This window comes from Macroventuria anomochaeta, assembly GCF_010093625.1.
Source record: "Macroventuria anomochaeta strain CBS 525.71 unplaced genomic scaffold BU25scaffold_2, whole genome shotgun sequence".
NCBI classification, from domain to species: Eukaryota; Fungi; Ascomycota; class Dothideomycetes; order Pleosporales; family Didymellaceae; genus Macroventuria; species Macroventuria anomochaeta.
In genome coordinates, this window is record NW_022985363.1 from 572,832 (window position 1) to 595,063 (window position 22,232).

General features: G+C 53.8%; 6 protein-coding genes across 6 annotated transcripts; 4 read left to right on the top strand and 2 right to left on the bottom strand.

Annotated features, from left to right (window-relative positions):
* Positions 1-794: 794 nt before the first annotated feature.
* BU25DRAFT_382410 (WD40 repeat-like protein) lies at positions 795-3,649 on the top strand (the record flags this gene model as incomplete). Its single annotated transcript, XM_033704240.1, has 2 exons — positions 795-1,948; positions 2,004-3,649. Coding segments are annotated over exons 1-2 (2,685 nt in total), but the record flags the coding sequence as incomplete, so codon positions are not given.
* A 1,716-nt stretch (positions 3,650-5,365) lies between these two features.
* Positions 5,366-7,192, top strand: BU25DRAFT_80839 (uncharacterized protein). The gene is made up of 2 exons (XM_033712138.1): positions 5,366-6,477; positions 6,533-7,192. The coding sequence occupies exons 1-2, from the start codon at positions 5,592-5,594 to the stop codon at positions 6,967-6,969; spliced, it is 1,323 nt and encodes a 440-aa protein (XP_033566901.1). The 5' UTR covers positions 5,366-5,591; the 3' UTR covers positions 6,970-7,192.
* A 1,843-nt stretch (positions 7,193-9,035) lies between these two features.
* On the top strand, positions 9,036-10,427 carry BU25DRAFT_80871 (uncharacterized protein). The gene is made up of 3 exons (XM_033712139.1): positions 9,036-9,468; positions 9,520-9,912; positions 9,963-10,427. Exons 1-3 carry the CDS (start codon positions 9,316-9,318, stop codon positions 10,335-10,337), a joined length of 921 nt encoding a protein of 306 aa, XP_033566902.1. The 5' UTR covers positions 9,036-9,315; the 3' UTR covers positions 10,338-10,427.
* Positions 10,428-11,439: 1,012 nt separating this feature from the next.
* On the bottom strand, positions 11,440-14,035 carry BU25DRAFT_382419 (uncharacterized protein; the record flags this gene model as incomplete). The annotated part of the gene is made up of 3 exons (XM_033704241.1): positions 12,505-14,035; positions 11,940-12,441; positions 11,440-11,726 (listed from the first exon to the last, which is right to left on the bottom strand). Exons 1-3 carry the CDS (start codon positions 13,825-13,827, stop codon positions 11,440-11,442), a joined length of 2,112 nt encoding a protein of 703 aa, XP_033566903.1. The 5' UTR covers positions 13,828-14,035.
* A 2,033-nt stretch (positions 14,036-16,068) lies between these two features.
* BU25DRAFT_406032 (uncharacterized protein) lies at positions 16,069-16,375 on the bottom strand. The gene has a single exon (XM_033705179.1). It carries the CDS (start codon positions 16,294-16,296, stop codon positions 16,084-16,086), a length of 213 nt encoding a protein of 70 aa, XP_033566904.1. The 5' UTR covers positions 16,297-16,375; the 3' UTR covers positions 16,069-16,083.
* Positions 16,376-16,527: 152 nt separating this feature from the next.
* BU25DRAFT_382422 (DNA-repair protein rad13) lies at positions 16,528-20,541 on the top strand (the record flags this gene model as incomplete). Its single annotated transcript, XM_033704242.1, has 2 exons — positions 16,528-18,252; positions 18,328-20,541. Exons 1-2 carry the CDS (start codon positions 16,564-16,566, stop codon positions 20,539-20,541), a joined length of 3,903 nt encoding a protein of 1,300 aa, XP_033566905.1. The 5' UTR covers positions 16,528-16,563.
* Positions 20,542-22,232: the final 1,691 nt, after the last annotated feature.

Here is a 22,232-nt window from a genome sequence, read left to right on the forward strand (position 1 = left end):
ATCACAATAGCTCCCGCAACGAGTCTCACAACGGCGTGATTATGCGGCGTCACAAGCCGAACAAGACGGCCGAAAGGAGGGGCACCCAACGAGCTTTCATTGCTGGGAGCACAAGTAATGTTTGCGCAATGCTGAAGCGGACAACACGTGCAAGACTATTTGGTTCAACGGATGGTTGAAGTGGCTGGTTGCAGACAGCGCAAGGTCAAGCTTGCCGTGCCTGACACCTGACTGACAGTACCGCGGCACATGCTGAAGGCTATTCAGAGTTTTCAAAAGACTGTCCCGCCAGGTCTGGTGTCTGAAGAATACAACACGTAGTCACAGCAAATCCGCCATAATTGGTTCTGAAGCTGCCCAGCCCCCAGAGCTATACTGTCGTGCTCAAGCCTGGCTTCCATCTTTGCAACCTCTGTTGTCCATCCTCCAGTTCATCTGTCCCAGTGTGTATTAACTACAGAGCCCAAGGGTAGAGCGGAGCGAAGTTCGGTGATGCACAGCCTGTGCCTGGGGGTCGGTGTTTTGACAACATATACGGGCATGACTAAGCCTTCACGAAGCCGAAAACTTATCGAACGTAGAGACGATACCTTTGCAGAGCACATTCACCATTCTGATGGAAGCAGATGGGCAGACGTGGTCTTCAAGGTTTGATGGATGACGAGCTGGAGTTCAAGGTTGTGCGGATGAAGTGATGTTAGACCGGGACGGACAAACAATTTACCTAGTGACAGTGACCCACCTGTCTCCACTGAAAACTTCGTGCCAAGAGTTCGATCCTCGAGTGCTTCAAGCTGCGACTTTACGAATATGATAGCTGTAGTGTTGACCCGGTAGCGCACGCTTACAGACCGCGCGTGGAGCTCCTCAAATATATTTGCAATTCCTGGTCTCAAATCATAGTGCACCATGGACATTCACAGATCGCGTTTCGTGCCTTTTCCGCCATCTGCGATCAACGCCCTTGCATTTTCGCACACCGAACCTGAACATGGCCAGCAAGAACCTGAGTCATTGAGACTCGCGATCGGACGCGCCAACGGCAACATCGAGATTTGGAACCCAGCGAACGGGGCATGGCTGCAAGAGAAGGTGTTCTATGGCGGCAAGGACCGAAGTGTGGAGGGTCTGGTGTGGACACAGAACCCCGACCAGAGGGATCCAAACGGAAAAATCGTTCCAGGACGCCTGCGGCTGTTTAGCATTGGATACTCGAGCAGCGTCACAGAGTGGGACCTTGCAACTGGTCTCCCGGCACGACACTCGAACGGCAACCACAGCGAAGTCTGGTGTATCGCAACGCAACCGAGGGCGAAGTGCAACACTGTTGCAGGCACGAGCGATGCCAGCTCCTACCAGAAGCTCGTAGCAGGCTGTGCCGACGGCACACTAGTCCTCCTCACCACCGAGGATGACGACCTTCGCTTCGAGCGATTCGTGTCCCGGGCATCGACAAAGAAAGCTCGTGCTTTGAGCGTTGCATACAAGGACCGCGATACTGTGCTTGCAGGATTTGCGGACAGCATGATACGAGTCTTCGACACAAGGAACGGCAACGTTATTAGAAACATCTCGCTGGGGAGTGGACCACACGGTGGACCGAAGGAGATTCTGGTCTGGAAAGTGAAATGCCTTCCCAACGGCGACTTCGTATCCGGCGACTCTACTGGCGAAATCAGGGTCTACAGCGGTAAGAACTACAGTCAGACGCAGAGGATCTCGGGTCACGAAGCGGACGTTTTGGATTTGGCCGTCTCTCGTGACGGCACAGGCATCTTCAGCGCAGGCATGGACCGCCGCACATGCTTCTACACTTGCAAGAAGTCACAAGGCAACAAGGGACAGAACGGCAAATGGCGCAAGGTGTCCCACCAGAGGTATCACGAGCACGATGTCAAGGCTATGGCAACGTATGAGGGTAACAAGATCAGTGTGGTCGTTTCTGGAGGTAAGGAAACTACTCACATTTCAATTATGATCAACGACTCACGAACATTGCACAGGTATTGACACACAACCCATCGTCGTTCCTCTCCGCCAATTCGGTCAAGAGCTCAGCCGAGGTCTACCAGCTCTACCTTCTACTCCGCCCCTTGTGAGCGCTCCGGAGGCACGACTCGTGGTCAGCTGGTGGAACACAGAAGTTCGTGTCTGGCGTGTCAAGCCCAACCACGATGGCACCGAGAAGCCCAAGGTGGTGGCACGACTGGCGTTGCAGGGTGAGGAGAACATCACATCTGTCTCAATCACCCAAGATGGAGAGCTTCTCACTGTCGCAACCGCGGACGCCGTCAAGCTGTTCCAGCTCATCCACCCGCAGTCAGGAGCAGGACCGAGCCTTCGAATTCGGAAGATCGAGATGCCAGATATCGAAGGTGCAAGGAACGTACGTCTGACAGCAGACGGCAAGTGGCTTGCTGCGGTCACCGCGTCGAACGAGGTGAGGCTCATCAGGGTTATCAGGACGGAGGACCCAGATGATCAGCCGCGCCCTCTAGCCAAGGTTGCGCGCCTGCAGCGTATGCCTCGCGAGGACATCCGGTCGACGCCCCTCACTGGCGAGCACGGATTTTACGAACGCTCTATCAACAATGCAGAGTTTTCTTCTGACGGTAATGTTTTTGCTGTCACAGACCTTGCAGGCTACATCGATACGTGGGTCGTTGAAGGGCACGAGGACTCAACCGCTCCCGAAGTGGACATCGACGACTCCACTTCGGACGCTGCCGAGGACGAAGACTCTGACGATGACGAGGATGGATCAAAGGAGCAAATCATATTTCTCGGCCAGCGATGGATACGTAATCCCTCAGGACACTTGCTGCCCCGTCTCGACTCCACACCTACGCTACTATCGTTCCAACCCAGCATGAACGACTCTCGGCCACAACCGAATGGCAACCCAGCGGTCCATCCCACAAGGTCCAATCCTCACTCCCACTCGCATGAGGTGCTGACGACGGAGCAGAGGCTTCTTGTCACATCTGCGAAACACCAGCTGTACGTCTTCGAAGTGATTGCAGGCCGTCTTTCAGAGTGGTCAAGGAGAAACCCCCCATCCAGTTATCCTTCTGAATACCGCATGCTCGACCTTCCCGCAAAAGGCTGTGTATGGGATGTCACTTCTTCCCAGCAACGACTGTGGCTGTACGGCGAGAAGTGGCTGTTCATGTTCGACCTGAGCAAAGACTTCCCAATCTCCGAGGATGGTTCAAAGAAGCGCAAGCGCGATGCGGTCACAGATACACCGAGGAAGACCACCAGTGGAGCCGGCGACATCATCCCCTCGAAAGAGAGCACTGTCACAAAGATGCGCAAGTATAACAGTGCACCAGGCAAGGATGCGGGCAAGGCGAACTGGTTGGACGTGCACGCGCCTAGGTCTGACGCGCTTGACGATGACGACGAGGGCGACGCTCAACCATTGGCGTCTCTCCGACGAACGGCGACGCAAGATGAGCCGACTAATGGCGACGTACCTACTGGGGGTGAGGTTGCAGAAGTGGAGCAGAAGGCGAGCTGGTGGCATACGTTCAAGTATCGTCCGATATTGGGCATGGTGCCTGTTAGCGGCGAGCAGGGGCAGCCGCTCGAGGTGGTCCTTGTCGAACGGCCATCGTGGGATCTTGATCTGCCGCCTAGGTTTGTCGGGGCGCATGAAAAGTAACTTCATTTTGCTCTTCATAGAGATGTTGCATTATATGGCGTTGATACCTCCAATCGAACTGCGTTCGATATCCATCCCTCCATCTCAACCCGCTACAGTGATACATGTTTGGAAACATCTAGGAAACCTGAAAGGAGTCATGCCGCGCGGTGCGGTCCTGGACGTGTTTAAGCTTATTGAGGCTGCGAAGGGTGCCTTGCTAACATGTTAGTAGACGACACGTCGATGCTGAACACCTCATGGCAAGTGGGCCTAGACCATCCTTGTCTCAAGCAGTGACTCGTCAGCTCGCAGCCTGTAGCTTGCACTGTTTGTCCGCGTCCGAGTCCGCACGATTTGTGAAGACCGTCTGACACAGCACAGTCTTCGTGTTCGTGAGCTTGCCAAGATATATTCGCAAAACAGAGTACTTGACTCGGTGAAGAGATGTATTCGTCAGCACGTGATGTGGGGTGCGCAGAGCCGCTTGACAGTCATTGATCGGTGCGATAGTCGTCGCAAGCATGCTTAAGCTCAACGTCTATCGCGCTGATGTCAGACCTTTGCAGTACCACGGAGTCAGCACATCGAGATCTTGACAAGTACCTGCTGATCTTGGTAGAATCCGCGGTGATGAGCGCCAGGCTGCAAGAAGGAGTATGTAGCATCATGTATCCCGCAGTATTCGCAAGCTGTTTCACCACAGAGCCAACGATGTTACAAGGTCAACTTTGACAACCCGCACTTTGCAGCAGATCGACCTGATAGCTGACGCAGACCAATGACGACGAGGAACGGTAGTGCCAAGAAACCGCCTGTCAGTTCGCCACATGGCCGCACGGCTAACGACAGCAGATCTTCAGCGAGCAGAAAAACACGCAGGCTCGAAGGGACAACGCTGTCGCAAGCAGTGGTGCGGGCTTCAACAATTAAGCTTGCGTGCAGGAACGGGGCAGCAGCTGGCGTGTTCTTATTCCTCCACCTGTTCCTGAAGAGTCTGCGTCATCACCGACGGTGTGGGAGCTATTGATTCATCAAAACCTACCGACAGCAGCACCGGTGCATACGCGTACGTGGGTTCCGTGGCGTTGCGAGGGCAGATCTCCGCTCCACACGCGCAGCTGCGCGCCTGATGGATGAAGATTTGTCGCACGCAATGTAAGAATACGCGTGGGAGAGCCGCGAGGAAATGAAACCATCAATTGCTTGGGCGCGTTGCGTTGTGCCTAATAATAAGAGGGTCGCAAGCTGCCAAGCAGTTCGAGAGCCGTCGAGGCGCAGAGCGTTCCTGTGGTTCCGTGACAGCTAGAGCCAACATACGCAATCGTTTAGCGCGGTGTGTGCAGGGCTTGGCGGCCGCGTGTGTAGAGACAGGCGACAGATTTGCAGAGGCACGCAGCAGCGATGAATGGGAGCGCACGCAATTGAGGACTATGAACTGCTGCTGGAGCGCACACGCATGCAGTTCGCCAGCGATGCGCAATCGCAGCATGGGGCCGGCACGCAGGATGTGAGTAGGTGCTGGCCGGGGTTGTCGCAGCAGTGTCCTCGGTGGGCGAGGGCCGCGTGTCGACCGCGAAGCCCCTGACAAAAGCGGGAAGGTGCGACTTTCCGCTCTTGCCCCATTCCCGCCCTCATGATTACCCTCCGTCCCTGGGCACCCTTCTCAGCTCTGCTACCAGATTTCACGACCCTTTGGACGACGTCGTCTCGCGCACTCTGACGCTGCAGCACCGAGCTCGCAACAGTCGACGACGACGTCTGCATACAAAAATACCGGACAGCCGCCGTGACGCCTGCCCGCTGCTGCGCCTGCACTCTGACGCTCATTGACCAGCGACCCGGGGCTGTGCAGTGCCAATCCACAGCCTACTTACACCCACCGTCAGCGCTCCACGCCCGCCCACGCCGACACTCCTCACCCACCACCACGCACCCGCCCACCATGGAGCACCCGCGAGCATCTTCGCGGGCCCCCGCCAGCGACGTCGACAAGCTCGCCGTCGAGATGACCGAGAAGTTCCGCTCCGTCCTCAGCACCAAGCGCATGAACGACCTCTCCACATCCTGCTCGCAGTCCCGCTCGGCGTCGCCTGCACCACGAGACTTTGGCACACCGCAGCCGCCCACACAGCATGCCCCGCCGTCGTACTCGTCGCTCAAGAACATCCCACTCGTCGCCCAGGCCCCGAACTCGAACGACCTCCGCTCGATGCGCTTCCGCAACATGCTGCACTCACTCTCGGCCATGCCCACGCGATGGGAGAACCCTGGGCTGCTGGACGAGGCCCTGCGCGTTGTGCCTCTGGAGCAGATCTACAACGAGGCCGACGAGGAGAGCCAGATCCTGCAGGCGGAGGCGGACAGTCTCGGCGCCGGCAAGAAGGCCGCTTGGGGCTACCAGGACTGCGTTGTCCGCGCACTGCTGCGATGGTTCAAGCGCTCGTTCTTCCAGTGGGTCAACAACCCGCCGTGTTCGAGGTGTTACTCGCCTACAGTAGCAGTCGGCCTCACGACGCCACTTCCTGATGAGCAGGCTCTCGGCGCCAACCAGGTCGAGGCCTACAAGTGCTCGCACGAGGGATGCCAGAACTACGAGCGATTCCCCCGTTACAACGACGCATTCGTCCTCCTACAGACCCGCAAAGGCCGTTGTGGCGAGTGGGCCAACTGCTTCAGCATGCTCTGCCGAGCCGTTGGATCAAGAGTCCGCTGGGTTTGGAACGCAGAGGACCACGTCTGGACAGAAGTCTACTCAGTACACCGCAAGCGATGGGTACACGTAGATGCCTGCGAAGAGGCCTGGGACAAGCCCCGGTTATACACCGATGGTACGTTTAAGCTTTACCCTGAACCATGGAACTCATTGACTGACATGTCCATCAGGCTGGGGCAAGAAGCTGTCTTACTGCATCGCCTTCTCTGCTGATGGCGCCATGGACGTTACTCGACGCTACGTGCGCGACCAGAACAAGCACGCAGCTCCCCGCACCCGTGCACCTGAGGCCGTCCTCCTTCACATCATGGACGAGATCCGTGCTGTGCGACGCAAGGACATGTCCAAGCAGGACAAGTTCCGCCTGCAAGGTGAGGACCTCCGTGAATCAAAGGAGCTTCGCGGCTATGTCATTTCTTCCATCGCACACGACATCTGCAAGCTCAAGCCACAAGACATCATCAACGGAGCACCTCCTCGCGATGCCGAATCCGACAAGGCATTGGAGGGTCGTATGAGCGGCAACCAGGCATGGATTCGAGCACGGAACGAGCAAGGACGAGGCCAGTCGAACCAACAGGACCCTCGCAACCAGCACCCGCATTGAGGATCCTACCCACAAAGGTCACTCACTATCTTTTCTTCACTACCATCTCCGCCTATCCTGTCGCCCTACAACGCAGCCGAGCCAGGTCCACCGTGCATAGCACCTACCCGCTCTGGCACGTAGGTCCGGATTGAGCTCTTGATGGCTCTCTTTCACCTTGACCCTGCGACGTTCGCTCACGAGCACCCCGCACTCTGTAACCATAGAATCCCGGATTCAGCGATTCATCGAACCTTTTGCGACGGCGTTCATGGCGATACCAACAGCATTAGCAATAACCTCTAATGTCTGCACCACCCCTCGGGGCCTCACCTATCACTAGCCTGGTTCAAGTACCATGGCACACACCCACCGACACGGGGTTTCCTTTCATGAGTTTCTTGCATATTCACTTCTTCATCTTTATGTGCGACGCAGGATTAGCGGCACTGTTTATACCACTGGGCTTTTTGGGTCACGATTTGATGCACCTGTTTCTTATGTCTTTTGCAGTCTCCCTTTGTTACGAGCATTTTTTGGGCACTTGATGTAGCCTCGTGCGATATGATGGCATGCACTTTGCGATTCTTGTTAAAGTCTGGCTTTGCACGCAGACTGTGTTGTAAGCGGTGAGAACGGCGCAAAGGCCGTGGTGGTTGAGGACGCGCGTCATGCATGGAACGCTGCGAGAACCTTGGAAGGAGAAGTGCAGGTGCAGATAGAGAAAATGAGAGCCAAGGCGATTGGCAACGCTTTTTTGCGACACACAACACTCTACTGGTCCCAGACTTTCCGAATCTTGGTGATGTTGCATGATCCATGAAACATTGCAGATGATCAAGCAAGGCCTTGCGCGGAACGCGCGTCTCAAAGCCTTCATGTTTGAGCATTTCAAATCTCCGAATAGCCTCATGAAGAACCTCAGGACATGATGTACCTTAGGCATCACACGCAGGTATTCTTCAGACAAAGAACACTGGAGCAAGTTGCTCTCCAGCCCCAAGCACACAGTCTCAGTGTCTTCGCAGACGCGCGTACCTCGAGGCGAAGGTAACATAAGGCTGTCAGCCTACTGATGCATTCCTGCATGTAACTTCGGTTCCCCAACCACACCTCGTAAACACAACTCCCTCGTACATCAGCCCGACTGTCTTTCTCCCCCCAGAAAGAACAGTCACGATACTTGAGCAAACTGAGCAAACATCACCACCTCAACTCTCACGTTTCAACCGGACGGCACTCGGTGATGATCATGATTAGATCGTCTTGGCGGGTGGGCGCAAGCGAGAGCATGGCTATTTTTGGGTGGGCCTTACGTTTTGCGTGGCTGATGAAGGATTCAAACACTTCATCTCTTGCGCCTCAGCACAGGCTGTCAGCAAGTTCGATTTTGGATGTTTTGTTGCTGCTGAGGATCCCTAGATGGGTTTTCGTCGTGAAGACCGAGCGCTTATGAAGATGATGTCTGTGAGAGAACGGTGCTGTTGATGCTGCAAGGCTGCTTGCTCGCTAGCTAGCTAGCTGGCTGTGTGGCAGAAGATGTGGAGCCCGCTGCCCGTGCTGACGTGAATGCAGAGGTTGTCGGCACCGGCGAACATGTCTTTGCTTCGCCTTACGCACACGATAATTACCCATTTGGGGAAGACGTGAAGCAGCGTCTTGCAGTTTGGCAAATTGCACCGAGGCGTAAGGCGCACTGTACACTGGCTCAACGGTGGTGACATTAACCTGTTTTGGAAAACTGGGAGGATTACATGAGGATTGCGCAGGCGTCCAAGGATGTGGTCGTGGTCGATCTGGGCACATCGCACAGCAAAGCAAGGCTGAAATGTGTAGCTGACTAGGCACACTATCAAATCATTCACCGCACACAAGACTGAGCTGGACCTCACACGGGCATGTCCACACTGTATACTCCCCAAACAGCATAGTGCAGGTCAGCGTGGAGTGTCGCGTCAGCACGCCTCCCACAGCAGGCCCGAAGTCGCAAGCCCTGTGAGGCTCGGTGAAGGCTAGCCATGCCACAGGACGCGGTTTGACTGGCTGGTTTGGCCGTTGATCTTGCTGGGCAACCCGCACTTGCACAGACCCTTGCTGTGCCTCTCACAGCCCCCTTCAGCTGGGTTCAGCTGTCGCACGCAAGTTTGTACAAAAGCTGGCTGACCCGCGCCGTTCGTCTGACCCTCATCTGTTTGGTGTCCTGTCGTTCAGCCTTTCCTGTTCACCTGCATTTGGATTGTTTTGCCTCTCAGGACTCAACGACCTACGAATAACAGTCGCTGCTCTGCGCAATCGATAACCATCAACCTCTGACGTCGCGTATCGAAGCACTCTACCAAACACTCACTCTACACCAACACCGCAAACATGGGGAAAGCAGGGCGCATCGCGTGTATCATCACGCCCATGGCGTTGACAATCGCATCGCTCGTTTGTCTGCTCATCGTCATGATCGGGCAGCTGGGCAACAACGGCAAGGCTCCCTCGACATCGCTGGGACGCGACCTGTACTTCTTCAAGGCACGGCAACCACCTCTGTTCACAACTACCGTCCTCTAACAACATCCACAGGCAGACACAAGTAACTTCACAGGCAACTCGCAAACCATCCTCAACAAAGTCGAGGGCGCTTCTTCCAAGGAATTGAAGGACTTCTACCAAGTCGGTCTGTGGTCGTACTGCGAGGGCGAAAGGACCGATGGCGTTGAGAAGATCACATATTGCTCGTCCTCCAAGACTCAGTTCTGGTTCGATCCTATCGAAGTTTGGGGGCTCAAGAACACTACTGTGCAGAACGTGCTTCGCGATGACTTGCAGAAGGGACTCAACACGTACAAGAAGGTTGCTGGCTGGATGAACTGGGCTTTCATTATTGCGACGGTTTTGACTGCTGCCGAGTTCGTTGTTGGGTTCTTTGCGATTTTCTCGAGATGGGGAAGTCTGGTTACCACTATCCTCTCAACCGTTAGTGTTTCCAAATTCTGGCCTTTGAATTCCAAGCTAACACACCGCAGGCCTCTTCTATCTTCGCCGTCGCCGCCGCCGCAACCGCCACCGGCGTCTACGGCGTCCTGACCGGCGTCTTCCACACCGCGCTCGAGCCCTCCAACATCGACACCTCCATGGGCAACAAGATGCTGCAAGTCATGTGGGTGGGCGTTGCGTTCAGCATCGCGTCTGGTCTCTTCTGGACATTGAGCGTGTGCTGCTGTTCTGGTAAGAGCGGAAGCAAGAAGATGGCGGTTGAGAAGACGCCGTACACGTATGAGCGTGTTGCCAGCCCAGCGTTTGGTCAGCAGGGTCATCAGTTGCAGACTGCGCCTGCGTTTAAGCCTAGTGGGCATGGGCAGAGTGGGACTGCGTATGAGCCGTACCGTGGTCAGGTGTAAGACATGATGGTTGGAGTAGAGGGCGACTTCGAGGGAGAAAGAAGAAGGTGATGCATTTCACGACATCCACGACATGATTGTGCGATTCTTGTTCATATACCATGGCGTTTGGGAAGCGGAGCTACCTCACTGCTTCATGTAGTTGAGACGCGGACTACGTTTTGAGTAAATTAAATTTCATGCTTCTATTTGTCAACAATATTTCAGTCGCTATGTTGCTTCACGTCCATCATTCAGATCATTTCAACCTTCATCAGTACTGTCGTTATCGTAAAAGAGCCACTAGCAGACTCCCTCAATGTCCATCGACACCATTCTTCAAATCAGGGTTCACGAGTACCTCCATAGAGCTTGAGCGACGGGTCCTGCGGCCTAAGCTCATGGGAATATCGAAAGAACCTGGAAGACATGAGCTCGATCAAGTCAAGAATGCGCCAAGGCATGTGTACCATTACAGGCGATCAAGGTAACGTATGGTCTGTTGACCCTATCATAAGCCGTCTTTGGCTGCAAGGTATCAGTGCCCGTCGTGTTGAGGAAGCTGAACTGGAGCAGGGTTCTGGGGCTTGGTGGACGATATCTTGCCCATGTTGACAAGTAGTGTATGGAACAGTGCCAAGACTCAAGTTGCTTAAGAGATCGGAACCAAATTGCATTGAATTGAAGGCACTTTGATAGACGAGAGAACCTGGCTTCTTATAAGATCTTGACGCTTATCCTGCCTCCGAACGTTTTCATCGACCTTTTTTTACTTGCGGCTTGGAAAGTAGATCTTTCCTTCCGCCGTGGTGCAAGGGCGGACACGGAGGGAAGGAACCACAGCCGTGTTTGAACTGGGGTATGATAGTGCGTCAGGCTGAGACGTCATTTTGGTGCGTTTATACATCCTCGTGGCTATCATAACGCGGCCACGTGCTGCCCATGTCTTTTGGAACTGCAGGACGCTGGTGCAGCGAGCATGCACCCACTCACGTACTCTGACGCTCCGAGATTGACCGCCTTTCGGCACTGGGCCTTCCACATATAGTTTGTATAGATTCAGTGTAGCGTGCGTGTGCGTTGAGAAGATAGCTGAAGGTCTTTCCTATTGCCCTCGACTTCATCAACGAGGCTTGTCTACCCCCATAGCAATCAGAGGTATCAAAGCAGCACACACAGCCACCATATATGCGGAGATCCCGAATGCGCCTTGGATATCGAACTTGAATACCGACCAAAGGGCTCCAAAGAGCGCGCTCGCTACCAGAAACACCGTGAAGATCATGACAGAGATAAGATCTCGATCCCAACCCTCTTGGTAGTATACGCCCCAGCCTTCAGCTGGCTGTCCGACCTGTCCCTGTAGCTTGCCACAAATGCGCTTTGGAAGTTGCTGTAGGATCCAGTCGTCTGTTTCGTCCGCCTCCTCGGGATTCGAGAGCATCAACAAGAGATGCTCAGATGGAACAGGCGGATATATCGCTGGAGGACCAGGTTTACATCGGTACTGTGCGTTCACTGCTGGCTCGACCATTGCTGCCGGCGGGATACATTCACAGCCCACTGACCCTGTTACATTCGCGAAGCAGTACGAGCTGTGATCTCGTACGATGACTGTACTACCAATTGGCAGTTTGAACTTGATGAAGAAGATACCTTGTATGCTCTTTAGGGATAGCATATTGCGGAAGCGGCCACGATGTCGTATGTATTGCTTGCGCATAAATCTGAACAGCTCGCGATCAGTTTGGATATCCTCCAAGACATCCTGCTGAAGGACTTTGCGCGAACGATTGCGGTGCATACAGGCCATCAAATGTAGGATAGACCGGGGAGCAGGTGGGTTGGTGGATGCTGCAGTTGCTGCCGCTGATCCAGGGACGTTGTGCAGGGGTATACACGGCTCTGCCCTTGAAGACGTACTGACATTAGTTGACAGTTTCGCAAATCCGTTTCGAAGCCACTGGACTGGGCGTGGAGTGATGTACTGTTGGTTACCCGTTTGGCGATTGTAAGTAGCTGTCGTCACTTTGGTGCCGCTGGAACGCTCCAGACGAGGCAGGAGCTGAACGACACCATCGTTGCGATATTCGACAATGTCACTGAAGATGCGATCGCCGAATTTCTGGATGGAAATAAGCATCGTAAATGGCTTCAAAAGCGGCTGCAGCAAGGAGAATATACTTACACTTTTCCAGCGAAGCCGTGCTGCGTTCTGGGCAAGTGGGGGTTCCAAAAGTCCAAAACGAATGGAAAGCGCATCTGTTGTCAAGTAGAAAGCATCGATGAACAGAAAAAGGGTGCGCTTGATAAGCAGGGTATCCTTGGGGTCAAGAAAGATAGCATCCACCGTACGTCTTACATCTTCAAGCCAGGTTTCCCATTTTCGAACCTTCATTGTGTCATGATCGGCTTTGCGCTGATTCCGTGGTTTTGTTTTGGTTTCGAGATAAAACGATGCGACTTTGGGCAGGACAAAGGACTGTACCTGCACCCGAAGCGTACTGAAAGCTGCACTCCCAGCGAGGAATTCACCAAAAACCTTAAGGTCGTGAAACATGTCATCGTTCACTATGCTCACCTTTTCTTCGTCATCGGAACTTTCATCCTGCTGTTCACGACGGTTAACTTGCTGCTTTGACAGACGAGGCTGAAGCTTCTCAACGATATACTCTGCGAGATACCGCGCTTTATTTGCCACTAGCCGTGATGCCAGAAACTCAAGTCGCAATCGGTCAGGACCTATGTCTGGGTTGTCGATTGCACTATGATAAAGTGGTACCAGCAGATCATCTTCAGAAACGATCATAACTAGTCTCCTTGTGGCGGTCGCAATCTGTTCCGCAGAGTATCCACCTCTGTCAGAAAGCGCTGACGCGGAAGAAGCCAATGATTCAACAGTAAAGACTGAGGCCGCATACGATGGTATACTCGATTCGTCGTCTACAGAATCATCGACATCAACCTCTATAACTTCCGCTTGCGTCAAGGTGGCGCTGATATGCTTATGTGGATCGTGTGCGATTGTCCGAGTACCAGCAACGTTGTAGCCAGTATTGCTCGGTGGTCCCTGGGGAATGTAAAGCGGCTGTTTTGGCTCGCCGTCATTTGAGAAGCCTTGCTCTGCCCCTTCTGAGCTAGAAGGCGCGTTTCCGTGGAACGGTGACGACGGAGAGCCAGGCTTTGGAAGAGGGCGCACATCATCCGCGTCCCAACTGTCGCCAAACCAAAGCCTTTTGTTCAAATGTAGGATACTCGATGCAAATCGTGACGGATATTTGAGTCTTCCATCCTGCTGGTCCTTGTCCACGTTTTCGAAGGGTACACCCCCATCAGATCCAGAAAGAGTGGTGCGAATCTCTTCGGTGTCGGGATGTACATGCTTAAGCACCTGCTGTACAGAGTTGTCTCTTTGTAAGCTCTCACTGATTTGCTTGACGAATGTGTCCTTATCGGTGGCAATCATGATCGAGGGATCAATCCCTTGATCTTCGAGTTCCAAGTGGCGCATCTTAGCAGGATCCAATCCTATCAAGGGCTGATTTAGTGAAGTGAAGTTGACACCAGAGTCATTGTTGACGATATCGGCGAGAGTCTTTGTCGGCTCAGTACGAGGAGTTTCCGCCTGCAACTTGACAGAATCATGAGTTGAATCACGCTCTCCACTTTCTAGAGCTGAGCCAGTTGGTAGCGATGATGTCCTCTCAGAGAATTCTTCGGTATCTCGTTGCGCTTGAGTAGCGGGAAGCGGAACTCTTTGGTCGCCACTCAGTGCTCCTCGCTCACTGCGCAAACGTCGGTAAAGGACTCGTCGCGGTTCATCTTGCACATTTCGTGGTCCTTGCCTCCTATGGCTGCTCCTGGAGCTGCGTTCTGTCATCTTCTCGGCATCCCTTCGTGCCTGACTAGCAGACATTATAACTTTCCTGCTGGCTCCCACGCTACCTCGCTCACTTCGGTAGGTACTTTCGATCCCACGAGAACTGCTGATAACTAACTCATTCTCGCCATTCTCAAAGGAAACAAGCTGCAATGTTCGGCCCTCCATGTCTCCGTTCAACGATAGAGTCACGGGAGCGTCGTTACTTATACGAAGTCGAACTTCGCCATTTTGATTCTCTTTGAAAGTAACATTGTCCGAACGATCGCTTTTATCTTCCCGTATGGTACCCACATACTGCTCAGCAGCATCAGCCTTCTTCTTCAATTCAACAAAACGTGTGGATCGTTGACAATACTCCGCGTCTGAAGCATGGCGACGGAGTGGGGCACATGCAACAAGCTCAGCTTCTTCTTTTTGTTCTTGTTCTTGTTCTTCTTCATCCTCGTATTCGCTTTCATAGTCGCGAGCAACGTCGAAACCCCTTGAGGATCGATTAGGGTGCCTTTGCTCGTTGTACTCCTGCTGCCGTGCTCCGCGAGCAAGTGGCCTGTCATGAGCCTTCAATGATTGGCGACGAGATGATCTTGAACCTTCGATAATAATGCGGGCCCGCTGAGTTTCATATGCAGATTGTGATGAGATTGAGGGGACCAAGGGAGGTCTGCTTATTGATCTACGGCGGTCTGCTCGCAAAGCTGGTTCGCGTTCTTGAACAATCCGGATTGGGCGCTCGACAACGACTGTCTGTGGTCGTGGCCTTCTGTGAGAAACTTCCGGTACTGGTGTTGTTTTCGCATGGCCCATAGTGGGACGACGCCCAGGAACGGGACGCTCAGTGATACGGCGAGTGAGACGCCGGGGCGCCAGCTCATAATCTTCTTCTGAAGAGCTCTCAAATTCCGAGCTACTTTCTGAATCACTGTCTTGATCGTCATAACCAAGCCGTTCTGAGGCCTGCGAATATCCGCGCGACAATGACGGACGTGGTGCACTCTGCGTCCTCTGCGCGCTTGGAGTACTCTCGTATCGTAGGTGGAAAGGCCTAGAGGTTCTCTGCGCTATGGTAGGGGAAGGAGCTCTCGGTACAGTGTTGACAAGAGCAACAGGCTGGCCTTGTTGAGGCGATATAGAGCTACTCATACCAGCGATAGACTGGCTGGAATAACCAGAGTCGCTCTTGACATCGTACGTTGGTTCTCTGCCTGTAGCGGCCTTTCCGCTCCCCATGTCTTCAGGGTTGAAGCGTTTAGTGCGGATGTTTGCCTTGCCTGGCAAAAGGTCTGGCGTAGAAGACTCGATAGAGACAGCATTGTTGTTTTGGCTGTCGTCCGAGAAGTAATCTTCGACAGTGGGACGGTGACGCTTTGTATCGCTCGCCATGGTGGGGATAGCGTCCGAGGTGAGTTGCAGCATCGTCACCGACTGCAGATCCCGAATAGGGTACCGAACAGGAGAAACAGTTTTCTGTTGTCGTCTGAGATCTGAGTTTAGTATAGGCGGGGATTAGAGCCTGACGATGTCGGTACGTCCGCCTTCGCGGTAACTCCAAAGCTCCTTCTTTTCGCTCACGGTCAGCCCGGTGAATGATGGAATGCTTAAAGAATTGTGGTCGACCGCTTTCGGAAGCTCTGAGAGTCTCCAGACGTAGCAATGAAGTTTGATGAGATGACTTGTTGAAGATCTCATTAGGCTAAAGGAGGGTGCCATACAACGAATCCTGCAGCATCAGCCACGGCAGCGCTTAGCACGAAGCGAGCCCATCAGGCTGGCTGGGGTTATCTCGGCCTTTCATGCACCTGCGTTGACGATAGGCTGATTCATAAGAGGGGCTATGCAGAATCGATGTACAAGATCGGCTTCTGTCCCCCACATACGGCTACCCATTCAGCAGTTGGCCCTCGAGACGTGGCATAACCTTGGAAGGCAGAAAACGCATGCTGAGGCCATTGTAGTGATCATACACTTGCCGTGAGAGTGCGGACAGCTTCTTAGGGCAGTTGTAGCTGCATTTCCCGTGAGCTTGTGTGGTGGGAGTTCACGTCGAACATGTGCTGCGAGCGCGCCTTCAAAATAATGGGCAATGCATGCGGCCTGCATGCTCAGATAGCATGTTGGTAACATCAAGTGGAGTCGAACGCAAGAAAGCATCGTCGAGTCTTATTTCAAGGCAGAATTCCATGTTAGTGTGTATGCTCTTGATGACGAGTGCGGTGGTGAAGGGTTCGTGAGGGTCTCGTCAGGTGCTTCCGCGTTCGAACTGTGCATCATTACGTCATCATCGACGCGCTCACTTCACTGCGGCCTGCTCGACGCACACAACGTCGACACGCCCATTTGGATGGAGACCACGCCCAGAGTACCGCCATGGGTGTCACCGGCCTTTGGACTGTTTTGCAGCCTTGCGCACGGCCCATTAAGATCGAGACGCTGAACAAGAGGCGCATCGCCGTCGATGCCTCGATCTGGATCTACCAGTTCCTCAAGGCCGTGCGCGACAAGGAAGGCAACGCGCTGCGCAACAGTCATATTGTCGGGTTTTTCCGCCGGGTGTGCAAACTCCTCTTCATAGGCATTAAACCTGTCTTCGTATTCGATGGAGGCGCACCTGCGCTCAAGCGACAGACCATCAGCCACCGCAAATCCCGCCGCGAGGGCAAACGAGACGATGCAGTCCGGACCGCGGGAAAGCTGCTGGCGATACAGATGCAGAAGGCGGCCGAGGAGGAAGAGCGCAAGAGGAAGGAGGCTGCCAGGCACCCGCGCGAGGAGCAGGAAGAAGAGCTGCCGGAGAATCTAGTCTACGCGGAGGAGATTCTGCAGACGCAGCAGGAGCGCACACAGAACAGAAAGTTCAAGAAGAAGGATCAGTATCATCTGCCCGATCTGGGTGTTCCGATGTCGGAGCTGGGTGGTGATGACCCTCGTATCATGTCGCTCGCAGAGCTCGAGGACTACGCGAGGCAATTCGACCGAGGCGAGGACATCAACGTCTATGACTTCTCCAAGATTGATTTCGATGGTATCTTCTTCCAGAGCTTGCCGCCTGCCGATCGCTACAATATCTTGAATGCAGCTAGGCTGAGAAGCAGGCTGAGGATGGGCTACTCGAAGGACCAGCTCGATGCTATGTTCCCAGACCGAATGGCTTTCTCCAAATTTCAGATCGAGCGCGTTCGCGAGCGCAGTGATCTCACCCAGCGACTCATGAACCTCAACGGCATGAACGATGACACGACGTTTGGCACGAATCGTATCGCTGGCGACAAGAACAGAGAGTACGTACTGGTGAAGAACGAAGGTGTCGAGGGAGGATGGGCGCTTGGCGTTGTGACGAACAAGGACGAGGGCAAAGCACACAAGCCCATCGACGTTGACCTACCTTCACGCGCTGCAAAGGTCGAAGAAGATTGGGAGAGCGAGGATGAGTTCGAGGACGTGCCTATCGAAGGTCTGAACAGGCTGCCGAAAGCAAAGCCTGGCCCCAGTCGTGAGACGGTTGAAGGTCGCGAGTTCATCTCGAACGAGTTGCGCAGACGACGCCAGAACTTCTACAAGTCGACGAAGAGCAAACCAACCCAGTCAAGACCTCGGAGGGCAGCTGCTGTCCGGGAAGATTCGGACTCGTTGTTCTTGGCCGAGGGGAATGAGGAAGAGCAATGGGAGAATGTACCAGCAGATGGTGAAGATGATCTGTTCGAAGCTGCTGGTGACAATGCGGAAGAAGAGCAGTTGCAACAAGCCATAGCTCTCTCAATGCAGCAGAATGGGAAAGAGGCAGCTGAAGAAGAGCCTGAGGAGCGCCCAGCGCTCGAGGAGTACCAACAGCAGCGTGCTAAGGAAACGAACCCTTTCAAAGCTGCGAAGGGGTACAGAGGGCTAGCAATTGGGCGACTAGCGAACCAGCGCGCTAACAAACTTGCTCTCGAAGGACCGTTCGAGGGCAGCGACAGCGAAGGGGACGATATGGACCTGCAGGCTGCTCTGGTCGAGTCTCGCCAGTCCAAACGACCTACTAAGCCACAGAGATCACCTGCTCCACCCTCTAAGGCGTCCGTAGCCTCATCAGCAGCCAAGCCAGAAAGCAGTGCGATCAATACTCATGGTTTCGATGGGCCGTTGCCTTTCGAGAAGCTCAATCTCGGAACATCGCTACTCGGCAAGAAAAAGATGGAGAAAATTGAGCAAGAGACCGCAGGTGGTTTCGAGAAAGACACTGAAGAGAAGAAGAAGTCCGTGCCACTGCCACCTTGGTTCAAGGGCGAGCGAGACATTGGAAAGGAGTTAGATGAGTACCGCAACGAGGAGAAGCGGGTGTGGGAAGAGGATCGCAAGGAAGAAGATGAGCAGTTCCAATTCCAGCAATTACCTCGATTACGGAAGCATGAGACTAGAGAAGTCATTGACTTGGACGTCGACCCCAGTCAGAGCCAAAAAGAGAAGCAAGTTATCGCTTTGGACTCGGGCGACGAGGATGATGTCGAGATGGAGGATGTACCCATCAACAATGGTCAAGCGGAGAGGCCAGTCGAGGATGATCAGCTCAAGATGGGCGACCTGGCGGACAAGGTCCGAGCAGAGCCGCCAAAGCCACTCGCTGACGACCAGCGAGCACCACCAACACAAGATCCCAAACTGGTCAAGAAAATACCGTTTGCAGATGACTCCGACGAGGAACTGGTCGATTGGTCGGAAAGCGAGCCTGAAGATGAGAGACGTGCCCCCGCACAGACAGCGCAAGCTGAGACAGCACAGAGAGACCCTTCACCGTCTAAATCTCCTTCGCCCGAGTTTGAAGATGTCCCCATGACCACCGAGTCAGTACCAGCACCAGTTGCAGATGCCCCGAAATCATCCTCTCCCGAATTTGAAGACGTGCCGATGTATGCCGAGCCAACGGAGGCTACAAAGTCACCATCGCCAGATTTTGAGGACGTTCCAATCGCTGTACCCACTCGCAGGCCTCGTCGCGAGCGGTCTCCTGCCCTCCTCCAAGGTCCTGATGACCTTGAGATTCCCGTCGTTCCGCATGGCGGGCTCGCGGACGAAAATGCTCCTCTCGATTTACCTGGCAATGACTCTGATCAATACTCTGACCCTGAAGATGAAGAGTTGTTCGCATCTTTGGCTGCCGAAGCCGAAGAACACAATCGCTTCACCCAAGAGATCAACAACGCCGCGTCCCGTGTCGACTTCGAAACCGAGCTCAAGCAACTGCGCGCTCAGCAGAAGAAAGACCGTCGTGACGCTGACGAAGTAACACAAACTATGATTTCCGAATGCCAACACCTCCTCTCCCTCTTCGGGCTCCCCTACATCACCGCACCCATGGAAGCTGAAGCGCAATGCGCCGAACTCGTCCACCTCGGTCTCGTCGATGGCATCGTAACCGACGACTCGGACACATTTCTTTTTGGTGGCACACGCGTCTACAAAAATATGTTCAACGCAGCCAAATTCGTAGAATGCTACCTTGCCAACGACCTCACTTCAGAGTTCAGTCTGACTCGCGAGAAGCTCATCGCCATAGCCCAACTTCTAGGCTCCGACTACACAACCGGCATCCCAGGTATTGGTCCCGTCACTGCGCTTGAGATTATCTCCGAGTTCCCAAAGCTAGAGGACTTCAAAGAGTGGTGGACAGGCGTACAGAACAACACCATCCCCAAGGAAGCAGATGCGTCAAATACCTTCCGCCGCCGCTTTCGCAAAAGTCAGGCTACGAAGCTGTTCCTGCCTCCAGGCTTCCCTGATCCACGTGTTGCTGATGCGTATCTGAATCCGGAAGTCGATTCGGATCCGCAGCCGTTCCAGTGGGGTGTGCCTGACCTTGCCGCCTTACGCTCCTTCCTCAGCGCTCAGATTGGATGGAGTAGTGAGAGGACGGATGAAGTCCTGGTCCCGGTCATCAAGGATATGAATAGGAGGGAGAAGGAGGGTACGCAAGCGAATATTACACAGTTTTTCGAAGGCGGAGTTGGCGCAGGTGCATTCGCGCCGCGTGTCCGAGGCAATGCTACGGGCAACGGGCCAAGTGGAAAGAAGAAGGGCAAGGCGGCCGCAGGGAAGAGACTTGGTGCTGCGTTGTCGAGGCTGGCTGAGAGGGAAGGAGCGAGAGGTGGTGTAGACGATGAAGGTGAAGATGAGGTAGACGAGGCCTTGGGTGCCGCTGAAGGTGATACTGAGCTAGCAGAGACTGGCAAGGCGAAGCGGACGAAGAAAAGGGCACCCGTCTCTTTGGCAGCCATGGAGGATGAGCCGGAAAATGAGGACGATAATGAGGATGCGGCATATCAAGAGCCAAAGAAGAAGAAAGCGAAGAGGACAAGGAAGGAAAGAGCGTAAATGTCTCTTTACATTATTTGAATTTAAATCACCTATGAGCCGAACGACGTCGATCACTTTGAGAGCTCTCAAGTCTGAGCACTCGGCACTATCATGTCTAACATATCGATACAATGGGGTTTGAGGCACGTAAATTGAGGTTTGCACGTTCTCGGATACCTCAGCCTTATCTTGAAGACCTTGCGTAGGCAAGGCATCCGTAGAACAATCGCTCGGTAGCTCCACGGAAAAGGTTTGGGCCATGACAGCCAGTAATCTTCGACGGTGACATGTCGTTAAATGCATGCCAAGACAAAGACGAGCAAGCTGCGGAGCCTCTTTCGGACAGGCGAGCTGCACGTCGCAGCACGGCTGTCGCTGAATCATGCTCGCGCTCGCTCCTCGTGCTTGTATCACTCAAATCAGATTTCTCCACCCGGTGTGGCCTCCCTCTCTATCAAACTCTATCAGCGTGTCTGACGGCGCCCTGCAATGCCGGCAATCGCGTGAGCTACGGCCAGCGATGGAGTGACTGATACACTTCACTAGCCTCTCCCGTCACGCCGTCTCTACCGGCTGCCACACAAACCCCCTTCCGCCGCTGGTGGCGTCACTGCTATTTGTGTGGACGCTATCGTTCTCTAACCGGTGATTGGATCCGTTTTGACTCTGATGGAGCCGATACGATATGCAAGTGAAAACTCGTACTAGCCACAATCGTCACAGAAACCCTAGCCAATCATCACAGTAGCACTACCCAATGAGCGCCCGTGTCGTGCTGGTTTGGTTTGTAGCCAATGAGGAGGCACCTTGAGCATTCTGTTTGACACAGCCGTACGTCGTCAAACGGGAAAGACGAGGAAAAGGCGCAAGAAGGCATCTGGTCAGTGGTGGAGGAGCGGGTGTATAAGAGGAGGCGTACCTTTGCCTCAGATTTGCATGTAATTCATTGGGCTCCAAATCCAATCCATACGTTTCCATGCCATACAAGCTCCGCCAGTCTTCTTGTACACTACCAGTATGAGCAACCCTCAAACTAGACCTCAGGGTCCTACACCAGTTCGGCCTCAGACCAACCCCACAAGGGCGAACAATATATCCCATGAAATTCATGTTCATACGCGGAGTAATGACAGGCCGTACACCAACATGATAGCATGCAATGGTACACACCCACCATGCGCTTCTGAGACTCTACTTGATACTTCACAGGCTCGTTCGACGTATTCGTGAGCTCAGGTGCAAGAGCTCGCCGTTCAAGCTCAATGGAAGTTCTTGTCGGTTCTGATAGTAAGGATCAAGTCAATGGGTAGTGAATGGAAGGAACAAAGGGTTTCAGATTTGAGAAGATAGTATGCATGAATTAAAAGATGGGATATTTCCTGACTACGACATGTGCACCTTGATTGTAGCCTACTTGATTGTAAATCATGTTGGATATAGCTGCAGAAACTACCAACAGCTTTGGAAGCCTATGAACGTCCTCTCATATGAAACCGGGCTTCCGCATCCGCGTTATGGACTCTGCTTGCGAGAGCTGATGGTCAGACTGTCAGTGCTCCTAGACGACATACAAGGATGGGACCCGAAAACACCTAACAAGACTAAACTCAAGCACAATAACGTGGACTCTGCGAGAAAGCACAGAGCTGAGTGCGCCGCAGTTCGGCTGAGGCATAGCTCACGCGGGCGCGGTAGTACAGGGTCGACAA